Here is a 22,042-nt window from a genome sequence, read left to right as displayed (position 1 = left end):
TTTTTTAAATTTCTTTTTAAAAATTTTTTAAAAAAATTAAAATTTTTAAAAAAAAATTTTATAAATTTTTTAAAAAAATTTATAAAAATTTTAAATTTTTTTTTCAATAAAAACTTGTCAGAATAATAATGAACTATTATCGAAAAAAATATTCAATAAATTTTTTTTAAAGAAAAACTAACATTTTTTTTAAATATTTTAAAAAATTTAAAAAATTAAATTTTTTTTAAATAAAAAGAAAATAAAAGAAATTTTAAAAAAAATTTAAAAATAAAAAAAATTAAATATTTTTTTTAAAAAAAACTAAAAAATTTTGAAAAAATAATTAAAAAATTGAAAAACTTTTTAAAAAAAAACTAATTTTTTTTAAAAAAATTTAAAAATTAAAAAAAAACTAAAATAAAAATTGATGTGTGTAGTGTGTGTAGGGTGTGAAGTGTGTGTAGTGTGTGAAATATTTGAAATGTGTGTAGTGTATGAAGTGTGTGTAGTGTGTGAAATGTGTGAAATATGTGAAGTGTGTGTATATTCATCAAACATGTCAATTCAATATCAATTCTCATTTTTACCAAACATAGGATTTGGAATTGAATTGAAATTCCTTCCAATTCCATTCCATAGAATTCCAATTCCAATTCAATTCCAATTCCGTGTTCCAAACTGAGCGAAAGTGATTTCATAGAGCATGAGAGTAGCTTAACAAGGAAAAGGGTCAGTTGTGAGCTTTATCTAATATACCCATTACTAGTATTCTAATTAGCACTAAATGATCATAACTAATATAGTAATTAACCTAATTAAGTAAGCGCGCACACAAGTCCTCCACCAAGGTAAATTCTAAATTGTTTATCCAAATCAATTTTGTGATTGAAATGTACTCTCTCAAAATAAATAAGCAAGAATTAAATTAAAGTATTATTGTTTATTCACATAAAATCAAATTTTCTAGTATTCAAATATTATTAATATTTGATTAAGGACCACATATGAATATATCTAGTTTACGCAGAGAGAATACTGAAATAAACTGAAAATGAACACTCGAGAAGCTGAGGATCAACACACATCACAATCAACTGAACCAGCCGATCAATCATCCTCCTCATCGCAAGGATTGGAAATGGCGGCCGCTTCCGCCACAGACGGCGTCGCTGCGGCGGCTCTGCGCTCCGTGCTCCAGCGTGTTAAACAGGCAGCCGAGCGATCCGGCCGCGTGCCGGACCGGATCCGACTTGTGGCTGTGAGTAAGACTAAGCCAGTCCCCATCCTCCGCCAGGTCTACGACGCCGGCCACCGCTGCTTCGGTGAGAATTACGTGCAGGAGCTCATCGAGAAAGCACCGCAGGTTTGCATCTCAATTTATCTCTGTTTTCTAGGTTTTTTGTTAAAGTTAATTAAAATTAGGGTTGGAAAGTTACATTTTCCCCCAATATTAGTGGTAATGATGATTGCCGTTTTTATATGAAGCTGATTTTGAGATCGTTTTCGGTTGGTGATGATAATACTACTCATTTGATTAAGCATGTCTTGTATCATGTGCACGGTCACCAATTTCCGTTTGTGTTTGATTGCAGTTGCCAGAAGACATCCAATGGCATTTTATTGGGAATTTGCAGAGCAATAAAGTAAAGCCACTTCTAAGTATGTATCTGGATCCTCTTCCACTATAGTTGACACTCACTTTATTCTGGACTAAGCATGAAAGTGTCGAATGTTTTCATAGCCGTATAATTATTTAACAGCTAGGAATTTCTGCTTCAGAGTCGCATACTTAATAGATAACGTAACAAAATTAAAATTCCATTGGTCTTCGAAGTTGGGGATGTCTCTCTACTCTCTATGCATTTAAGTGTGGATTGATTGGCTGGATTGTGGGATATAAAGGATCGCGTTGAGCCATCTCTCTTTTTTTAATAGTAGGAGTATAATATTATGATCACCTTCACCCTTCTATTCTGCAGCTGCTGTACCAAATCTTGCTATGGTGGAGACTGTAGATGATGAAAAGGTAAGCATTTGTCTATTTCTTTTGGTCCGTAACATATAATGTAACTAGCATTCGGAATTTTAAAGCTTTGAAGTGAACGTTTTTGCTGGAATCCATTAAGCCGGTAGGCATGGGCCTCCATGAACTCTTCTGTGTCATTTCTGTTAGGATTTCTTCAATAGGTGATAACAATTTTCTGATTGATGCTGCTTTTTCATATTACTTGGATAGTTGGAGTCATTCTTTGAATAGAGTTACTCACTAATACAATGTTACATAGTTAGACGGTAGAAGTTATAAATATAAACCGTTTTTTTCTGATTAGTATTGGAGTTATGAAACGCAACTATTTGCTTTTCTTGTTGTGTTCAGATCTAGACAAAAATATTAGTTTAGGGAGCTCTCAGTGTCACATTGATTTACTGGATCAGGAAGTGATGAAGAAACAATCTGATAAGTGTAAAAGCGGATAAACACAACAACACACGAGAATAACGGAACGCAATAGAAACTGGAATTAATAATGAAAACGTGAAACCTGACTTTAGGTCTTCGGTACTTGCCTTTTATGACTAATGGACCATAGATACCCCTCTGCAAACCTCAAGGAAGTATTTATAGTGAATAGTGATTACTGATTACAAAAGACTCCTGATCCTACTTGCAAATTGAAAAGCAAGATAAACTAGAGTACTACTCCCTTCGTCCCACAAAAGATGTCACACTTGTGGGACGGCACAAGATTTTAGGAGGTTTTGTTTTGTGTGTTAAATGGAGAGAGAAAATATAATTTTTATATTCTTGTGAGAGAGAACTTTTACCAAAAAAGGAAATGTGACATCTTTTGTTGGACAAACTAAAAAGGAAAGTGTGACATATTTTGTGGGACGGACGGAGTACTAGATACAAGACTCCTAATAAAAGATAAACTAAACAAACAAGGATAAACATGAACTAATCAACTTCAAGATCTTCCATGGTAATATGCAATGTTACTTCTACCATGATTGTACTCGTGCCAAGGTCATTCGGTATCCCAATCTCCTAGAGAACTAGTCATATTATAATGATTAATCATGTATTGTGGATTATGAATGTTCAGTTATTCACTGGATGGATATTGATCCTGTTATATTTTATTTAAACTTCGAGTATTTAAATGCCGGCCAAAATTGATTTTTCATGTACTATTATCTTATCTTTGTGTAAGAAGTTATCTCTTAATTTGTTTTCATACATGAGTTTGTCTAGGTCCAGTTCATATTTCAGTGACAGTAGGCTAGAGATGAATAACATTGTACTCATTTAACATTTTTTATTTCTGTAGATTGCAAATAATCTTAACCGCGTCGTTGGAAATATTGGAAGAAAGCCCCTAAAAGTATTTATCCAAGTAAATACCAGTGGCGAAGAATGTAGGTAATTTTGAGTTTATTTTCAGTTTCTTTTCTGGGTATTACTCAGATTTTATTTTATGAGCACAGACGCTGAGTGATTTGCTCGATCCTTTGCAGCAAAATTTGGTGTTGAACCTGCTGGCTGTTTGGACCTTGCCAAACATGTTACTAGAAACTGCCCTAATCTTGAATTTTGTGGCCTGATGACAATAGGAATGCCAGACTACACATCTACACCTGAGAATTTCAAGGTAGTTTGATCACTTACTGTTGATGTTTTCTAATTGTAGCATTCATTGTTTCATTTGGTCATTTTTTTTATCAAGTATATATAACCAAGCCATTAAAGTTGGTTTCTAAATATTTTTAACCATGATGAACAAGAAATACAAAAAAATTCCAAACCAACACAAAATGAATTTGCATGGGTTGTCCGGTCTGGTTAGAAATTAATGGGTTAACAGAATATAGTTTGAAAGGCACTCGAATTCAATATTAGCTTAACTCATAGCACGACCGTAGTGATACTCAATTCCATGAAAGTTGGTGCAAATATATCAAAAGTGGTTATTAGAAATGGAACTAACAACATAAAATTGTGTTATATAAATAGCAAATTTTAGCATAGTCTGTAGATTATAGTTTCATTTAATTCTATAATACTTGTTGGGTTTTCATTTTCTAGTCCAGAGTAAGACCATAGATTTGATATTCTTTACATCTAGCAAGACCTTTGATAACACAACTTATTGACCAGGGTTTGGATTTGGATTGAATTGTTTATTTAATTTGATCCATTTTGTTAAATTTTTAACAACCCTAGCTGTCCTATATAATTTTTTTTGTTATTGAAATTGTCCTAATCCGATTGGTCGTTGGATGTCAGACATTAGCAAATTGCAGAAGTGATGTTTGTAAGGCTCTTGGGATAGCAGAAGAACAAACAGAGTTATCAATGGGCATGTCAGGTGACTTTGAGCTTGCGGTGAGTATAAAATGCTTGTCTCAAATTTATTGTACTGGAGTGAGATGCTTTGATAATACCGAATATAAGCTCAAGTTAATCTTTTTGCCAAATCATATCCCTCTACGACTGTAATGAACACGATCCTCCAATTCTTAGGCGAGATTTCTATCCACTCGCACATTTTTTCTTCTGTAAAGCCTCAACAAATACTCGAATTTTGAATTTCGATCATGATTCACTGTGCTGCTAAACCTCCCTTAGTAAAAAGAACAACTGACGAGTTTCTTTGGTATACTGTTGCAGATTGAGATGGGCAGTACAAATGTAAGAGTTGGGTCTACCATATTCGGAGCAAGGGAGTATCCAAAGAAACAGACAGCCTAGAATGTGCTGTTCTGTGTTTAGAGAATTAATGATCGCATTAATTACAGGGTGAAAACCATGGTTATGAAGCTGCACTTGATGTCTGCCATGTTGAGCTAGAATTTTTGGTTATCCATTCTTAAACTTAGGGTGTTAAACCTTTGTATCATCATATTTGTCAGGGGCTGCGCTCTGTTATTATTTATTACTACTATAAAACATTTAGAATTCTACTCTAAAGCAAGCATCATTTGTAATGACTTCATATTTTGTGCAATAAATATCATCCTTGAGAGAAAGCTTCATTATTACTACTTATTCCAGCTTCATTGTGCAATAAGACAATCTTTGAATAAGCAAACCCCAAGTTTAACGCTTGGTTTGAAATTTACCTTCACTCATATATATCTCAATACTATAAGCTATTCTCATCCACTCATTTGTATATTAACACGGGAAAGGCAGTAACTCGTCTTCGTTTTTAAACACCGGATGGATGTAGGCGCTCTGAAGATAGCTCTTCAGATCCAGGTTCGGCTCTGTTGCACATTCCAGCGTATCTTTCCTCATTGCCTCCTGGAAACCAAAACGAAATGTGATGATTTGAGGTTTAGATTCAGTAGGAACTACTGTGTTAGCAAAGAATTCAAAAGGATAACATGAGAGGAGTTTGTAGCAGCAACCTGCAAAGGATATCTAACAAAAGCAGGTTCGTAACGGCCTTTGCAGAACACATGGAACCAAATGGTCAGCACTACAAGCACGCCGAGGAATATCGTGGACAGGGAATTCCCTTTGGTACTCATCAATCCTATTAGCGTAATCTGAGATATGACCAATGAATAGATTATACGCGCGTGGACATCCGGCCAAAACGACGCTGCACTTTCGTATTTTTGGTTGTATACATTTATGATCTGCACAAAGAGAGATGCATGCATCAGTTCAGTTGAGTTCAACTAAAAGATGAAATGTAAGGAAGGCGAGTGAAGTGTAAAACATGAAATTTCGACAAAGATCAATTGGAGTTTTATAAACGTACCTGATGGCGAAATATGACATAAGCGAAAGCAAAGAAAACCAATATGAATGGAAGGAACATTGGGGTGACCACAGCATAGACAAGGCCTAGAAGAAAATATAATTGTATCCGAGGTTCGGCCTTATGAAATTCGATGCTTCCCGGATCCATTGCCTCTTCTCTGTCCTTTTCCGTCTTCACCATGAAGAAATTTTTTAGGTGGTACAGTACCAGAGGTGTCAGTCTGAAGATTTCTCCGGCGACACTGGCCCATCCATCCACCATTACGTAAGTAATGAAGAATGTTGCTTTCATAGCGATCGACACACCAATTATTTTAGCTATGCTGCAATTAGTTACCACAATTTAGAATATTTTCCTTCACAAAGTAGTGTCAATAGCTATACTTGAGTAACTTACTCATTTGCAGATTGTTGAAGAAAATTATCTGGTTGTTCAAATGCAGTTCCAGCAATTACACTCACAAGGAAGACATTTGTGAAGTTGAAGATATAATATCGGAATGCAGAAATCCTCTCCAGAGCTGATATTGACAGCAAGCCCTCCACTTTCGCAATCATAATCAGTATTTTTGGTAGAGCAAGTAGGAAAAGCTTTAAGGCAATACCAGGTAAAACTCCTTCTACCATAGACTTGACAAAGCGACTGCATGATTAGACGATGGTTAGCATACCATGAAATCGATGCGATTTAGTACAAATTGACAGTTGCTGACATATCATATAGTTGTGTAGATAACTGGATTAAATACTTACCCTTCAATTATCCGCTTGAGAAATGGTGCGCGTTTTAAAATGCGCTCTACATGTGTAAGAGATTGCACGAAAGACACAGGGATCACGAAGAAAAAGGCGAGGACGAAGAAAGCGACAGTGACGATAAGCTTCCTAATAGACAGTGAAACATAGGGGATAGCAAGATTATCCCAGTAGACATCACGTGGTTCCGAAGCCCAATCTGTTAACCACCGAGTTGGATTTCTAGATTGTTGTGTTTGAGCGCATACAGCAGCACTCCACCTAGTGTTAAAGGAAACAAATGCTGCTGGCATGATGGACTTAGGATCACTCGTTACCCTATTCCTCTCGTCAGCTATCTGCGTTGGTGAGAAACGCTTATTAGTTCATCAATGCGATGAAGGAAAATAACAGGCAACATAAATAAGGCTTGGTTATATTAAAACATATCCATGTATTTTGAATGAAAAGCTTCAACATATAAATATTTGGGTGCCTACTTACTTCCCTTTCTAACCAGTCAATTTCAGTTGTCTGGTGATCAATAGCATCCACTTTATCTCCCCAAAGGCCAAGAAAACCAGTCTGCAAGTTTAGAAAGAAGTTAACAGTATCATGAATAATATTTACATATTGCTAAGGAAATACAACACTTATTGTACATATAAAGTACCTTGGTTATTGGCCTTGATTGATTTCTTGCAAATTTTAACTGGTAATAGTCAAGCCAGTTTTTCTTTTTCTTTTTCATCTTTACCAGTTTTGCAAGCTTATTGGCATTGATTACAACCTGCATAAATATCCTGATGTAAGCAAAAAATAAATGCATATGGCTTAGTAGACATTCTAACAGTTATGGATATTCAAAATAAAACTGTTTCTGACTTTATTCTAATAGTAGTAAAGAGAATAGAATCAGCCCCTAAACCTATTTGTCCATCAAGAGAGATGCAGAAAGTAGAATGAGGAAACCTGATGAGTTAAATAATGATCTGGATGGTTTTCCAAGAAAAAATGCTCCACTGCCTCACTAACTGATTCATCTTGATCTGGTAGCACATTTCTGACAAGAACCTGTTATCATCATTCCACTTAATTTTAAATATGTGAAAAAGGAGAGTTTTCCACAGCATTAGTTTTAGGATATCACTACACATGAATCTAAAGAGTCAACTAAATAACTTAAAGCTGTGAAAATGGAGAAAAGGTACCTAAAAACACTCTAATTCCAATCTAAATCCAGAATAAACAAATATGTAAAAGTTGCATCTTACAGTAAACTGATCAGGACGACGTTTTGTAGAAGCGAGAAAGTGCAAGCGCATTTCGGCAACTTTTGCATATTCATTCCGTAAACAAAAGCATGTCCAGAAAGTAAATGCATAGGCCATCAATATATGAGTCCAAAGCCTGTAAATATCAGACATCAGTCAGATATGAAAAACTACACGTATCGCTTAAGAAGAAAAAACACGCAGAATATGCAGCATTTCAATAGAAGCAAACTAACCTTGGTGATCCATATGGAATATTTGAAATAGAAAGTTTGCCAATGTTACTATACTGTAGCTTCTTACTTGCACCACCATTTGCCAAAGTGTTGTTTGTCCAGTTAACCGGCACCAGGATAACCCACGAAAGTAAAGCGATTGGGACAAATATCTTAAGTCTGCAAAATCAATGTACAGAATTAGCATGCAAAATAGAGATGAACCTCAAAGACTCATACTACTAGATAAGTAAACATACCCGAGCAAGTAAATCCGCAAATAGACAGCAGAGTCGAGCCCTGCATGATCAATAATTTGTGGTTCTTGCATTGTTAGAGCATTTGGCACCCAGTTCAGAAACCTAACATATGCTCTCCAGTCCAAATTTACGTATTTGGTCACGAACGAGCCATGCTGGGAAGGACGGTTTCTCACACCCAAGAGATACCATTTTGGGAAGTATACCCTGTCATTAACCGGCTGAAGGCGTAGAATAGCAAATGCAGTTAGGAAAGCCACAGCAAAGACAATGTTCATTCCAGCTGCAACTCCTATATCCTCAAACGTCGCCATCTTTCAACTTCTACACCACTCTTCGAAAATAACCAAACAAATCTCATGCCTGCCGGCTGCCACTTATTTGTCACGAAAAAGCTCGAAAATACAGCTTCTCATAATATGATTCTTAAAAATATGATTGCTCGTATATTATGTCGCACAAATGGTCAATTTTTGTCGTATCATTTGAGACGTTGCTTGAAAATGTGTCGCCGTTTAGATAGTTGTCATTTAAAACAAGCTATCCAACAAAAAATGCAGATAATCGAATTATCGACGTGACAATTGTAATTAAACGTGGATTGAGTAATCATTGTGTGATTTTTGTGATCAACATGTAATTTCGATGATCGTCTTGTAATTTTGGTTGTCACGTCCATATTTCGATCATCATAATTTTTTGGAGGACATTTTATTCCCAAAATTGAAACGATGTTCATTAAATGATAATCACCTAATCATGGTACATTTTCGAATAAACAACCCAAACGAGAGTATGATCAAGAACCTATATCTAAATTTTGATAAATTAATATAAATATATGTCAATGTGTAAGAATTCAAAAACTAGTGCTTAAGAAAAGCTAGAGGGTAAATTTTTGCGCAAATTTTAATTCTTGTTCTGAATATTCGTATTGTATTTTGATATAAATTTGATAATGGAGAATCAAATTATTTCTCCAGCCCAGAATCCTATACATTTCAACAAAAATTAAGGAAACAATATTCAAATAATTATGAAAAATATAGGTATAATTTTTGTAAATTATTAGTATAATCTAGTGATTATGTTGTTTAAATAAGATTACGTGATTTAGTTATAGAGGCGTATTCATGTTTAGAATTACACGTAAAATAAACTTTTTTTATCCCCCCCACTCCTCGGTTCATGGCTCATGCTCTTTTTTGGTGTGTAGCGGTTTGTAATTTTATTTCAATATTTTTTCTTTTTTAAACTATTAATCCATATATACTTATACTACTCATTTTCAATCATTTGAAGATATTTAACTGGCCTCCACAAATTGTGTTTTTTTAATCATACTATCATATCTAGAGTTCACTAGAGTTTGATTGGTATGTACTACACATATCAGGTGTCAACTCTGATCATCAGGATAATTACAACACTGATCAATTTTCGTTCCTATGAGAGATGTGTGTGTGGTCTGTTTTCTATAATAGGAAGATTGATAAATACCACACCATCTTATATGAACATAAAAGAAAATATAATTGAAAACTTCAAAATATGCTTGAATTATAATCGAAAGCTTAATAGTACTCCTATAACAATAACTAATTCTCAATTCTCTTTTTCAAGTGAAACGAAGCTCCCTCTATACTCAATCAGGGACCCCTTGGTCAACCTATAGACGAATCCATGTGCACGATAATCATACACAAGTGCGCCTCCCGCAAGCTTGATAACAAAAAAACTAGTCCTCCATCGAGGTATCATCCCAATATCACTGTAGGGAAGTTCCACACGCTTCATATACGTCCAAACTCAATTTGCTTCCTTCACACCTCGATTCATAAATAGCCACTTCTTTATCAACCGGTTTACGAGAGAACTCAAAGCGCCAAAACAAGTGCTCATCTTTTGCAAAAATCTGACTAATATATCTACCCTGATATTTATTCTTCGGCAACATGATTTTCTTAAACAGTTCATTCTTCATATCCAAGCTTAGTATCTCTTCTTCCCACATACGCTCCACTTTCCAGTGGGCAAAGTGGCCATTCTCGCACATCGATTTTATACTACAAACATATACTAAATCATCATCAAAGGCCAACTCCCTCCAAGAATCCATGCTTTGTGAGTACATATGGGCATGTAGACGGCCGTGCATTGTGCAAACTGACAACTGCACTACTTTGTAATCTTCATCGATGAAACTAACTGCAACCGAGCGCAAGGCTATTCTACACGAAGAGGTTGTGATTAGTGGGAGAAGCTTGAGTTGGCCTAGAAAAGGGTTGCATATGAGTATTGGCGGGGCCCTCAGTTTCATGTCCAAATAGCTCCATTTCGTAAGGTCGATGCTGATGAGACCCTTAACTGGCCCATACAACGAAACTCGAACATCCTCATCGCATAAAGATAGCGCTAACCCTAAGTCCTCGGAATTATACGAGATCAATGACTTCGTGTTGTGTTGGACTTGAATTCCACCATTAGAATAAATTACTTCTAGACATACCGTGTCATCCGATCTGTTGCTGTGAATGTGTAGTTTCCGAAAACATGAAGAATTGATGACATCGGCACAAAATTTGCATACAGCTCTGAATCTAAAGAGAGATTGGACAGGCAGATGCAAGAAAATTTCTGTCAACACATCGTTGTTCATGGTGATGGCGGTGTATTTAATGGAACCATCATTCGGCGACATGCATATATAAAACTAGGGTTTAATGTGTATATCTAGTAAAATCCTAAATATTTGGAAACTAAATCAACTTTTCTTTTAATTAGATCTTTTTTCTAGTTACACGATTGTTACTAATTTCTTTATTTTTATTTTGTATTAAAAATTTTATCAAAACATGGGCTATAAATTTATTTTCCCATAACACGGTCGCCTCCTCGGCCGAATTTTGCACGTGTTGTTGAATACTGTATTATATACCCTACCAATTAATTAATACTAATAATAATAATTACAAAAATTGTACAATAATGACATACACTAATAATTAAATCAAAAATGATATACATCAAATTGATGTAAACATAACCGTATAAAGTTAAGGGTTTTAAGCAAAACTGATCTAACATTAAGTGGGAATTTCAACTGACCTTAAATTTAATACATCTTAGATGTATTTAAATAATTGAGGATTTTTAATTCATGGTTATTTTTGCTAGGGTTTAGAAAGTAATTTAACCATGAATTTAAGATGTAACTAAATAGTTCAATTAAACATAATTAATTGAATAATTCAATAGTGCTTAGATTTTCTCAAATAGACGTAATTAAATACTTTAGTTGAACTTAAAATCAATTGAATAGTTCAACCGTACTTAGATTTTCTCAAATAGATTTAACTAAATAATTCAATTCAACTTAAATCAATTGAATAACTTAATACTCCATATGTTCCATTAAAAATGAAATATTTTTTTTTTTTGTTATCTCATTAAAAATGAAATGTTTCCTAAAATGGAAACAACTCTATCTCTACTTTCCCATCTTTCTTACTTTACTTTCTCTTCATTAACTCACAAAACAACACTACATAAAATCTTGTGTCGATTCCCAAATGTTGCATTTTAAGTGGGACGGAGGGAGTAGTACTTAGAGCATCCTCATCTGTACTCTTAGCTAAGAGCACGGAAGTGGGCCCGGACCCACTTTTACTCCTTGTCATTAGCTAAGAGCACAACACTCATATCCGTGCTCTTAGCTAAGGACAAGCTCAAGGGTCTCACCATTCTATTATTCAATTTAAATACTTCAATTACTAAAAAAATTTCTATATTATAAAAATACATTAAAAAATAAAAAATCACATAATTAAAATCCTAAAAAATAAAAATTACATGATTAAAATCTTAAAAAATAAAAATACATAATTAAAATCCTAGAAAATAAAAAAATACATAATTAAAATCCTACAAATTAAAAATTACACACGTGGAAGACTAGTCATCTATCCCCAATTGCCTCTTGAGACCCCGGATCATTTGCTCATGTGTTGCAAGTTGCTCCGGAGTCATCTTAAATGTATCGTTCAAATAGAGTTGACCCAAGAGGGTCCACAACGTGTTGTTCGGGGGTGGAGGAGGCACAAAGGGAACGGGAGCGGGAGGGGGGGCGGGGGCGGATGGAGTCGGGGCGCGACGGCGGGTGGCCGTCGCCTTCTTCCTTCCTTGCGGCCAGCGAGAACTGCTCGTGCCAGCGTCGGGGCTACCCAAGTTAGTTCCGGCAAGCTGGGTAGCCACATCATCGAAGGCGCCGTCGGATAGGGCTATCGACCTCAACCGTTTACTGGAGGAGGCTACTACGCCGCCCCTATACTTCGGATGAAGGAGCCCCTCCTGCCAACAAGCGAGGTACTTGAACGCTTTGAACTCCAAGCTTTGGTAGGTCGCCAAGGCGGCACTGATGATGTCAAGCTCGCTCTTGCCGCTCCCTGCCGCCCGCTTTTTCTGTTGGAAGTAACCCTGAAACTTACCGATTGTCTCGTTGCATCTGAAGATGCAATTGCGCACCATACTATCATTGCGATAAATGGTTCCCTCCGGCCGGGTTTCATTGTAAAGACGAGTGATGCGCTACCAATACGTATCCTCGGTTTGGTTCGTGTCAACGTCCGGATCTTCGGAGACTGCCAAGTAGGCTTTGAACATCGCCATCATCCACCCGGAGTGTACGGGGTGCGGGTGCCACGAGTAGGAGGAGTAGGAGTAGGAGTAGGAATAGAAGTAGGAGTAAGAGTAGAGCTGCTGCTCTCTCCCGATCCGGGTTCGGGTGGGTTTGGGTGCCACCCGAACCCAGAGGCATTTTGGTCGTCCACCGGATAAGGACGGTAGCCACCCGGAAATTGCGAACCTTGGGTTTGAGGAGGGCCGTAAGTTGCGTTTCTAGACTAGGGATTGAGTCGGAGTCGAACCAATCGTGGTTCCAACCGCGATTGCCGAAGGGGTGATTGTCGGAGCCGGACATTGTGTACTGTGGTGGGAATTTAGATGAGAGAATATTATAAAAAAGATGAGAGAATGTAGATGATATAATAGATGAGAATGTGATTTTTTTTTGTGTTGAAGTGGGGGTATTTATAGATGAAAATGTGAATTTTGGGGGAAAAAATTGAAAAATAAATTAAAAGTGGGTAGAAAACGGATATAATTTTTTGGGAAGTGGGAAAATATTTTTTTTATTTAAAAACATTTTTTTAAATAATTTTCGAATTTTTTTTAAAAAAAAATTTGAATATGCCAACGGCTATGCCGTTGGTCAATCAGAACACGTCACGTAAGGGTGCTCAGCGGCATGGACGTGCTCTTAGCTAAGAGCAGCGCCGTGCCGCTGCCACGGACGGACGACTCGCAGCGGCAGACGAACTCATCCTTGCAGCTAGCACGGACAGACAGACGGAGTTTTGAGCACCAATGCGGATACTCTTAGATTCAATTGCATTGTTCATTTGAGTTCAAAATTCGCCTTAATTGTCTAAATACATTTAAAATAGAACATGTAGCAAAAGGTAGTAATAGTTTCATTCGATACACTTGAGACTCTTTTTTATACAGTGCTACTTAATTCAATTGGATCTTACATCAAACTGAACAATTTAATAATGTTTAAGATTCAATTAAATATTGGATGTGAGCTTTAGATTAAATGAACAACTCCAATTTTTCATTTGAATCTAAAATTTACCTTAATCATTCAATTACATTTAAAAAATAGAATACAGAAAATAGTAAATTAAATTGTTCGATTATCATTTCCACTAGGATTGATTTTCATTAATTAAATGTGGCGTTAATTTAATGGTTTAAAGGCGTTAATTTGGTTTAAACACTAAATTGGTTTAATGACATTATATAACGTGATTAAATTGGTTTAATTTATCACTATAATCTATTAACTATGTTGCTTAAATAAGATTACGTGATTTAGTCAATAGAGGCGTATTCACGTTTAAATTTACACGTATTCGAGAGATGTGTGTGGTATGTTTTCTATAGTAGGAAGTGATAAAATCTAGTACTATGTTATACCACACCATTTCATATGAACATAAAAGAAAATATAACTGAAAACTTCAAAAAATGCTAGACTTAATATCGAAAGCGTAATAATGTATAGCAAGACTATCTCAATTGTCTTTTTGAAGTGAAACGAAGCTACCTCTATACTCAATCAGGGACCTATACAGACAAATTTATGTGCACGATAATCATACACATATGCATCCCTCTCACGCTCGATAACAAAAAAACCAGTCCTCCATCGAGGTATTATCCCAGTCCAAGTGTAGGGCAGTTCCACACGCAACATATACATCCAACTCAATTTACTTCCTTTACATCTCGACTCATAAATATGCACTGATGATATATCGGGCGGGAAATAAAAGCGCCAAAACAAGTGCTCATCTTTTTCAAAAATCGTACTATGAAGATAATAATACAATTCATCCACCGGCAACATGATTTTCTTAAACACTTCATTCTTCATATCCAAGCTTAGTATCGCAACTTCTCCATTCGACTTACTCTCCGATATCCAGTGGGCAAAGTGGCCATTCTCGCACATGGATTTTATACGACTAACATATCCTATATCATTATCAAAGGCCAACTCCCTCCAAGAATCCGCGCTTCTTGAGTACACATGGGCGTGTAGACAATGGTGCATTTTGCAAATCGACAGTTGCACTACTTTGTAATCTTCATCGATGAAACCAATTGCAACCGAGCGCAAGGGTATTCTACACGAAGAGGTTATAATTAGTGGGAGAAGCTTGAGTTGGCCTAGAAAAGGGTTGCATATGACTATTGGCGGCCTCGGTTTCAGGTCTACATGGTTCCATTTTGCAAGGTCGAAGCTGATTAGACCCTTAACTGGCCCATATAACATAACTCGAACATCGGAGATTAACCCTAAGTCCTTGAAATTATACGAGATTAATGACTTCGTGTGTTGGACTTGAATTCCATCATTGGATAAAATTACTTCTAGACATACCGTGTCATCTGATCTGTTGTTGTGAATGTGTAGTTTCCGAAAACATGAAGAATTGATGACATCGGCACAAAATTTGCTGACAGCTCTGAATTTAAGGAGAGATTGGACAGGCAGATGCAAGAGAATTTCTCTCAACACATCATAGTTCATGGCGGTGTGTTTGATGGAACTATCGATGGACGGCCATATACATATATACATAGACTTTGTTTAGCCCTAAATATAGAGGTAGGGTTTAATACATATGTTTATCTCGTAAAATCCTAAATATTTGGAAACTAAATCAACTTATTTCCTATTGATTAGATTTTTTTTTTCTAGTTTCACGAGTGTTACTAATTGCTTTATTTAATTTTAATTTAATAATTTTGTAAAACATTTAAAACATTTTTATATCTTCAATTCTTCATCATAATCATATTAGCTTTTTTAATAATATTTTAATTTCCTATGTCGTCATAATATATAATTAGTTTTTATTTTCCAATTCCCTTCTAATGCACATCTTTTATGATGTTTTTAATATCAAAAATAAAATCACAAATTCTGATTGAGAAAATAAATTTAAAAAATAAAAAGAATTGGTTAGATTTTAAAGCTTCTATTATTATTTATCATATACCAAAATGAATAATCATGGATTTGCCACGGGTACTGGTGACCAAGATTTATATAAAAGGTGGAGCATTATTAGTACTAAATATACGTCTTAAATTTGAGAATTCCGCAATTGGTTATTTTTCTCATCTTTTATGTTCTGACTTAGACTTTCCATTTATTTGATTAAAAAATGGCCTAAGAGGAAAATCTTACTAGAATGAACAATTGAATTTTTATTTGAATCTAAAAACTATTTTAATTGTTCAATTAAATTTTAAAAAATAGAATACAGGAAATAGTAAATTAAATTGTTCAATTAATTGTCATTTCCACTAGGATTGATTTTCTTTAATTAAATTTACTAATATATTTATTTATAAATTTTCTTTATAAATTTTATAAGTAAGATTCACAATTGTATATTTCAAACTGATAAAATAGATTTTGTCAATCTATAATTTAATTTTATAGTATTATATAGCATTACAAGCAATATATTAAGAGGAAAATCTTACTAAAATGACATGATGTTGTGTCTAAAATATGCACATTATATTGCAGCATTTGTCGTTCCATGTACAAAAGATAATGAAGATTACACTCTCATCAAAAAAATTCAACATCTCCCTAGAAGACTATCTAAATAAATTACTACATAATACATCTCCCTAAAAGACTAAATAAATGGAAAATAATATATTTATTAATGCTTTTAAATGGAAAAAGTTACCTATATTTTGTTCTTTTTTCTTCCTCTTCTCTTTTCCATTCCACATTGTAGAATGTAGAATATTAAAGGTTTAAGGCGTGCGTCCTCTCTCTATCTTCTTTGTGTAATGATTACTTTTATTATTCTTTCTCATTCTCCTTCAAGATGAGTTATATTTGCAGATTTGAAGAGGTTTATAGACGTGCATCCTCTCTCTGTCTCCTTTATATTGATTGCAAGTGGCGGAGCCACGGTGGGGCCGGGGGGCCCTTGGGCCCCTTAGCTATTTATGTATTTACTATATCATTAAATAAAATATGTGTAATGTTAGCGTAGTTGGACTAGATTCTAGTCTTCTTCCCATGAGGTGCTGAGGTTGAAATCTTCGGGGAGCATCCAATATTTTTTAACCTGTTTCATCTGTACTGTATTCATTTTTGTTTTATTAGATTTATAATAATATTGTTAGTTTTGTTTAAATAATTTAACTTATCATTAAAAAATATTTAGCTCTTCAAATGTAAAAATATGCTCTTAATATAATACTATAATTATAGAAAAATTGATTTTAAAGCTATGCTGGTAGACGTAGTTCAATTGTGGCTATTCTTTATTTTCTCAAAATAGTAGGAGTAATTTTTATTGGTATTCTTATATTCATTTATATTTTATGGATTCTCACATTCTTAACTTGTATGGATTTTTTTCACTAGTAATTTTGTGAAAATCATTTTAATTTATAATCATAAAGAATGATTTAATAATTGAATTATAGAAATAAAATCAATTTTTTAATATGTAAATATATCTAAATAGAAGATAACTTTTTGATGTTCTTTATTATAAGAAAATCAAAATAGAAAATAAGTCTTTGATCTAATAAATATATGAAATTATACCATGGAATATTAGTTAAATCGATGTCATGCTTAAAAAATCTATTCTCTAATTAATTTTTTCATCATTTATTTTTTTAACCGCGCCTTTTTACATTGCTCATGTCTAAGCTATTTACGCGTCGTTAGCATTGAACCACTCAAAATATTTAATGGTAATTTGGGCTCTCCACTTTTAAAATTCTGGCTCCGCCACTGGTTACAGCTATATTTCTCTCTTCATCCTTGAAAATGAGAGGCGGTTGATCTCTTATTTGAATTTTTTTTCTTTTTGTTCTTGGTATTCCAGTAAAATAGAATTGATATTAATAGGGGAACACTAACAAAAAGTCATTTATTAGGGATGTCAGGTGGCCCAATTAATAGGCCCTATATTTAATACAGGATGCATAAAAATCCACATTATTTAAATACTATTTATTTAGTAGTTCTATTAACTAACTTATTTCAGATTTTCAGCAGTTTTTTTTTTATCGTAATTGAATTTTTTATACCTGATTGTGTTTTATTATAATTTATTTTTGTTATTTGAAAGGTTTCACCCATGATTATGTCTGTTTTCCAAAGTTTATTTGTTTTTTTTCTGTTGTATTTGCATTTAAACATCTATAATTACCCTCTTCTACTTCTTTTTTACTCACCCTGCAACATCTTCCACACCATCATAGAATTCCATCTGTCTAATTCTCCTAGTAATCATCTATTCAACCTAATCTTATATGCAATATCTTTAGTTATTTAGGGTGTTCTTTTATTGCAACTCTACTTTACTACTTCACCTTTGATGTTTGTTTTCTTCTGTTGATTCTTTTCTTTTTTTTTGTTCTTCACCTTTTTTCCAATCCATTGAATCTTCTTTGCCATGTAACTGGTCAAAAGTTTTTAGCCTATTGAGTATGAAATTGTTTAGGAAGTTATTAAGAATAAAATGATTTATGTAGTTTGTTTTAAGAAATGTTTACCATCTTTCTGTCATTGTTTAGTTTTCCATTTGATCTTCGTTGTCATCAACCTTAATCTTATTTGGAATTGGAATTGGAATATTGTGAACCTGCTAAACAATAGAGATAAAAATTAGTGTATATGTTAGCTATCTCTGTAAAATTATATTATATATTTGCATATAAACAAAGAGTTATACATATAATGATCTATTTATCATGTCTAATATATAGTATCTAATATCTAATATCTAATATCTAATTTATTTTATTTTCAGGGGACATACATTCAAGCCACATTTCCAAAAAAAAGTTCTTCAGAATCTGGAACACAAACTTAATGAAGGAGGCATCTATTATATAAAAAATTTCTTTGTTAGGGACAACATCCTCAGAAACAAAGCTACTAATCACCCATACATACTCATTATGAATTTCAGAACTGAGATGTATGATGTATGAGGTAAGAGATAATGGTTTTCTTTTAAATCATTTGGTGATATAGCAAGCAATGAGAATGAAGACCAGTCATCCTCTTTTGGTAGTATAAGTTTTGTGATATATTTTGTGTTGCACGCCTTATTTTACAATCTTTTGGTGCACTGATTTGATTTTTATTTTGGCAGATATCATTGCGGTCATTGCTGCCTTGGAAGAGTTGTGAAGCAAAATTGTACTACCTTTTTAACAACCATAATAAAATTTTGTGTACAATTTGGGATTCCAATGTGGAATGTAGAATCTTATTTGTCTCAATTGTAAAAGGCTAAAGGGATTGTTCCTATAATCATAGTGCAGGTTTGTAAGCCTAATGTATTCAAAGGTTGTATTTCTATCTTATTTATGTATAGTTTTGTTATTGTCATGTATCATTATTAATGTTTATTTATCATATTTTTAGGTGAGGTTGGTGTATCCACTCATTATCAAACATCCAAGATTTTAATCAATGATCAAGTTAAGGATTTTAGGAACATGTATTGTTATTTAAGATTATATCGATAGTTATTTAAGGTTGATTGATTCTAACAAATGTCGATTGTAATGTATAGGATTAAGGATGATGATACTTTCCGTGAACAAGTTTCAGTGGATCAAACTGGAGTAATGGTTAGTAGAGAGTTTGATGATCTTGATGTCAAGTTTCTTGGTGATGTTGTTTATTTGGAGGTATTGAAAGTTTTTATCTGTAAATTATTTATTATATAATTTAAAAAAACAGTCATTAAGAATCTAATTGGAATAGTTTATTTCTGATTTTGGTCATCTGGATGGATTCTATTGGGTTTTTGATAAAGTTAAATCAATTGAGCCTCATTTTGGAAAATGGTACTATTATTTAGCATGTAAGACTTGTGTGAAGAAACTCACAGTGTTGAATGACAAGAAGTTTCATTGTGAGTTCTGTATTAAGAATTATAATGTTGTTGTGGAAAGGTGTTAATCTGCCTCCATTTTTTTTTTCTCATTATTGGTTTCTTGTGTTCATATTTGCAAGAAGTTATTAAATTCAATACCCTCTTTTCCTTATTTAGATTCAGGTTTGTTGTGAACATTGTTGATTACTCAAGTAATGCTTCCCTTTTGTTGTGGGATAGAGAAGTTGTTCAACTCAGTGGCGGATCCGGAAATTTCATATTGAGAGTACGATAAATAATTACACCGACTTGGAGATTTCAATTCCAATCTATTTTTTTATGTTATCTATACAAAAAAACAGATTAATTTTTCATATTATCACTTTGAAAAAATTTCATTATTTTCAATGGAGGTTCTTGAATATTTCTATAACTAACAAAGAATTTGTTTTAGTAGAAAGAGTTTTAAATATTTAAACTAAAACAAAATGTTATCTATATAAAAATAGATTACTTTTCCATGTTATTACTTGAGTTTTTTTTACTATTTTCAGTGGAGGTTATAGGATATTTGTATAACAATGACTTTATTTTAGTTTAGAAAAGTTTCAAATATTTAAACTAAAACAAAACCCATTATATTTTCTATATATAATCTCAAATATGAGCATTAGAAATCATAAATAATAAAGATTTCCAATAATACATCCATTACTTTGTAGAGTATAAAATAAATGAGGGAACAGATAATAAATTATATCCAACAATAAAGAACATTATTGTGTATGAAACAAATGAAAGAACAACTAATATTCTATTGATATCATATTAATCAAATCAAACATTAGATAGAAACTATACACAATTAATTATTCCAAACAGCACAATAGCAAAACTGCACCTGAGGGAGATCGATCCTGGGTCAATGCTATGGAAAAGAGCATTTTACCACAAGACTACTTATAATAATTGGGGTATACCTTTTGATTTTTACTAGATCCGCCGCTGGTTCAACTTATTGGAAAAGGGGTCACTGACTTGATAGGGAGTAATATGGAGGTATTAAAAGATCAATAAAATAATTCAACTTCAGTAGTAGTTATTTTTAGATTTTTATTCTGTTTTTTGGTTGTTGTAGAATTCTACTATGGAGTATATTCCTTGGAAAATTGAGGAGCTGCTTGTGGGTCAAGAAGTGTTGTTTAAGATTCAAAGCAAGAATAGCAAGGAGTATTATCGTAGATATCCATATACAGTTAACAAAATTTGTAATATTCCAGAAATTGTTGAGAAGTATGTTCCAGAACATTGGTGCATTTACTCTTTGATTCTGATATTGTAGAGGTAATTCTTACAAAAAAAATTAAGAAGACCTCTGTTCCATATATTTGGAGGTTGTTGTAAGTCCCATTTAAGTTCTTTTTCTAGTCTCTAGTAAAGGCTTTGTCACACCTGATTTATCAGTTGTTACTAAACAAAATGGGATTGAATGAATTGCTAAAGGAAGTTTGAAGCGATGCTTGGAAGATGATGATGAGGATTCTGTCAGCTACAGTCAGGATATATCTGGCAGATCTCAAACTACATTCAAGAAGAACACACCAAATTAAGAACTGACAAAATAAGAACACCACCCCCAAAAGGCAATCCCCCACGATGTATGTAACATTCATGAACCTTTACCTACCAAAAAGTTGGAAAAATGTGCAAGAGTATGAAACAATAGAATACAAAGTTGAAGAATGAAGTTATTGAGATGTTCTATAGGTTGACAATTTGTTGCTAATCATGACCAACAAATTGGAGACTTGCTGTTGGAAAATCTCCCAAAATGCAACTACTTGTGTTTTTTACGTATTTTACCGATGCCACCCATGCCAACAATATAGTTAGTAAAACATATTTTGTACGTCATCTAAAAAGAATGGCCTGAAAAAGAAGTAGAAACACACAAATGAGTTTAGGGTTATGAAGTGTATATCTATTTATTTAAGTGTAAATGTGGCGTTAATTTAATGGTTTAAAATGCGTTAATTTGGCTTAAACACTGGTTTAATGACATTAAATAACGTTAAATGGCGTTAGTACTTAGTAGTTTAATTGGGTTTCATCATATTAATGGCGTTAATAACGGATAGTTTAATAGGCTACTGACAAATGAGGTTATTCTTGTACCAAAAAAGGTGATGCGGTCACCCTGGCCGCCCCCACACACCGGCCCGACAGTTTGTGAGGGGGTTCAATCAGGGTACACAGCGGCCCGTTAGAGAGGAGGCCTTCAACCCAC

At 33.8% G+C, this 22,042-nt stretch overlaps 5 protein-coding genes across 5 annotated transcripts; 2 read left to right on the top strand and 3 right to left on the bottom strand.

Moving 5' to 3' along the window:
• Positions 1–1,010: 1,010 nt before the first annotated feature.
• LOC125210313 (Putative pyridoxal phosphate-dependent enzyme, YBL036C type) lies at positions 1,011–5,013 on the top strand. The gene is made up of 7 exons (XM_048109872.2): positions 1,011–1,345; positions 1,575–1,641; positions 1,962–2,008; positions 3,315–3,402; positions 3,502–3,635; positions 4,271–4,369; positions 4,655–5,013. The coding sequence occupies exons 1-7, from the start codon at positions 1,034–1,036 to the stop codon at positions 4,733–4,735; spliced, it is 828 nt and encodes a 275-aa protein (XP_047965829.1). The 5' UTR covers positions 1,011–1,033; the 3' UTR covers positions 4,736–5,013.
• A 148-nt stretch (positions 5,014–5,161) lies between these two features.
• LOC125210311 (hyperosmolality-gated Ca2+ permeable channel 1.2-like) lies at positions 5,162–8,556 on the bottom strand. Its single transcript, XM_089066415.1, has 12 exons — positions 8,243–8,556; positions 8,004–8,162; positions 7,768–7,903; positions 7,466–7,567; positions 7,167–7,283; positions 6,998–7,078; positions 6,512–6,852; positions 6,291–6,401; positions 6,156–6,215; positions 5,757–6,081; positions 5,398–5,631; positions 5,162–5,290 (listed from the first exon to the last, which is right to left on the bottom strand). Exons 1-12 carry the CDS (start codon positions 8,554–8,556, stop codon positions 5,162–5,164), a joined length of 2,109 nt encoding a protein of 702 aa, XP_088922541.1.
• A 1,454-nt stretch (positions 8,557–10,010) lies between these two features.
• Positions 10,011–10,901, bottom strand: LOC125209413 (putative F-box protein At2g02890). The gene has a single exon (XM_048109015.2). The coding sequence runs from the start codon at positions 10,899–10,901 to the stop codon at positions 10,011–10,013; it is 891 nt and encodes a 296-aa protein (XP_047964972.2).
• A 3,522-nt stretch (positions 10,902–14,423) lies between these two features.
• On the bottom strand, positions 14,424–15,401 carry LOC148930300 (F-box/kelch-repeat protein At3g06240-like). Its single transcript, XM_089066414.1, has one exon. It carries the CDS (start codon positions 15,399–15,401, stop codon positions 14,424–14,426), a length of 978 nt encoding a protein of 325 aa, XP_088922540.1.
• Positions 15,402–19,429: 4,028 nt separating this feature from the next.
• On the top strand, positions 19,430–21,097 carry LOC148930299 (uncharacterized). The gene is made up of 5 exons (XM_089066413.1): positions 19,430–19,567; positions 19,761–19,834; positions 19,939–20,012; positions 20,753–20,814; positions 20,894–21,097. The coding sequence occupies exons 1-5, from the start codon at positions 19,430–19,432 to the stop codon at positions 21,095–21,097; spliced, it is 552 nt and encodes a 183-aa protein (XP_088922539.1).
• The last annotated feature ends 945 nt before the right edge of the window (positions 21,098–22,042 follow it).

The sequence above is a fragment of the Salvia hispanica genome, chromosome 3 (assembly GCF_029641045.1).
Source record: "Salvia hispanica isolate PSC_SH4W2 chromosome 3, Shi_PSC_v1, whole genome shotgun sequence".
Taxonomy (NCBI): Eukaryota; Viridiplantae; Streptophyta; class Magnoliopsida; order Lamiales; family Lamiaceae; genus Salvia; species Salvia hispanica.
The sequence above is the reverse complement of the archived record's forward strand: the minus strand, read 5'-3'. Positions and strand labels throughout refer to the sequence as shown.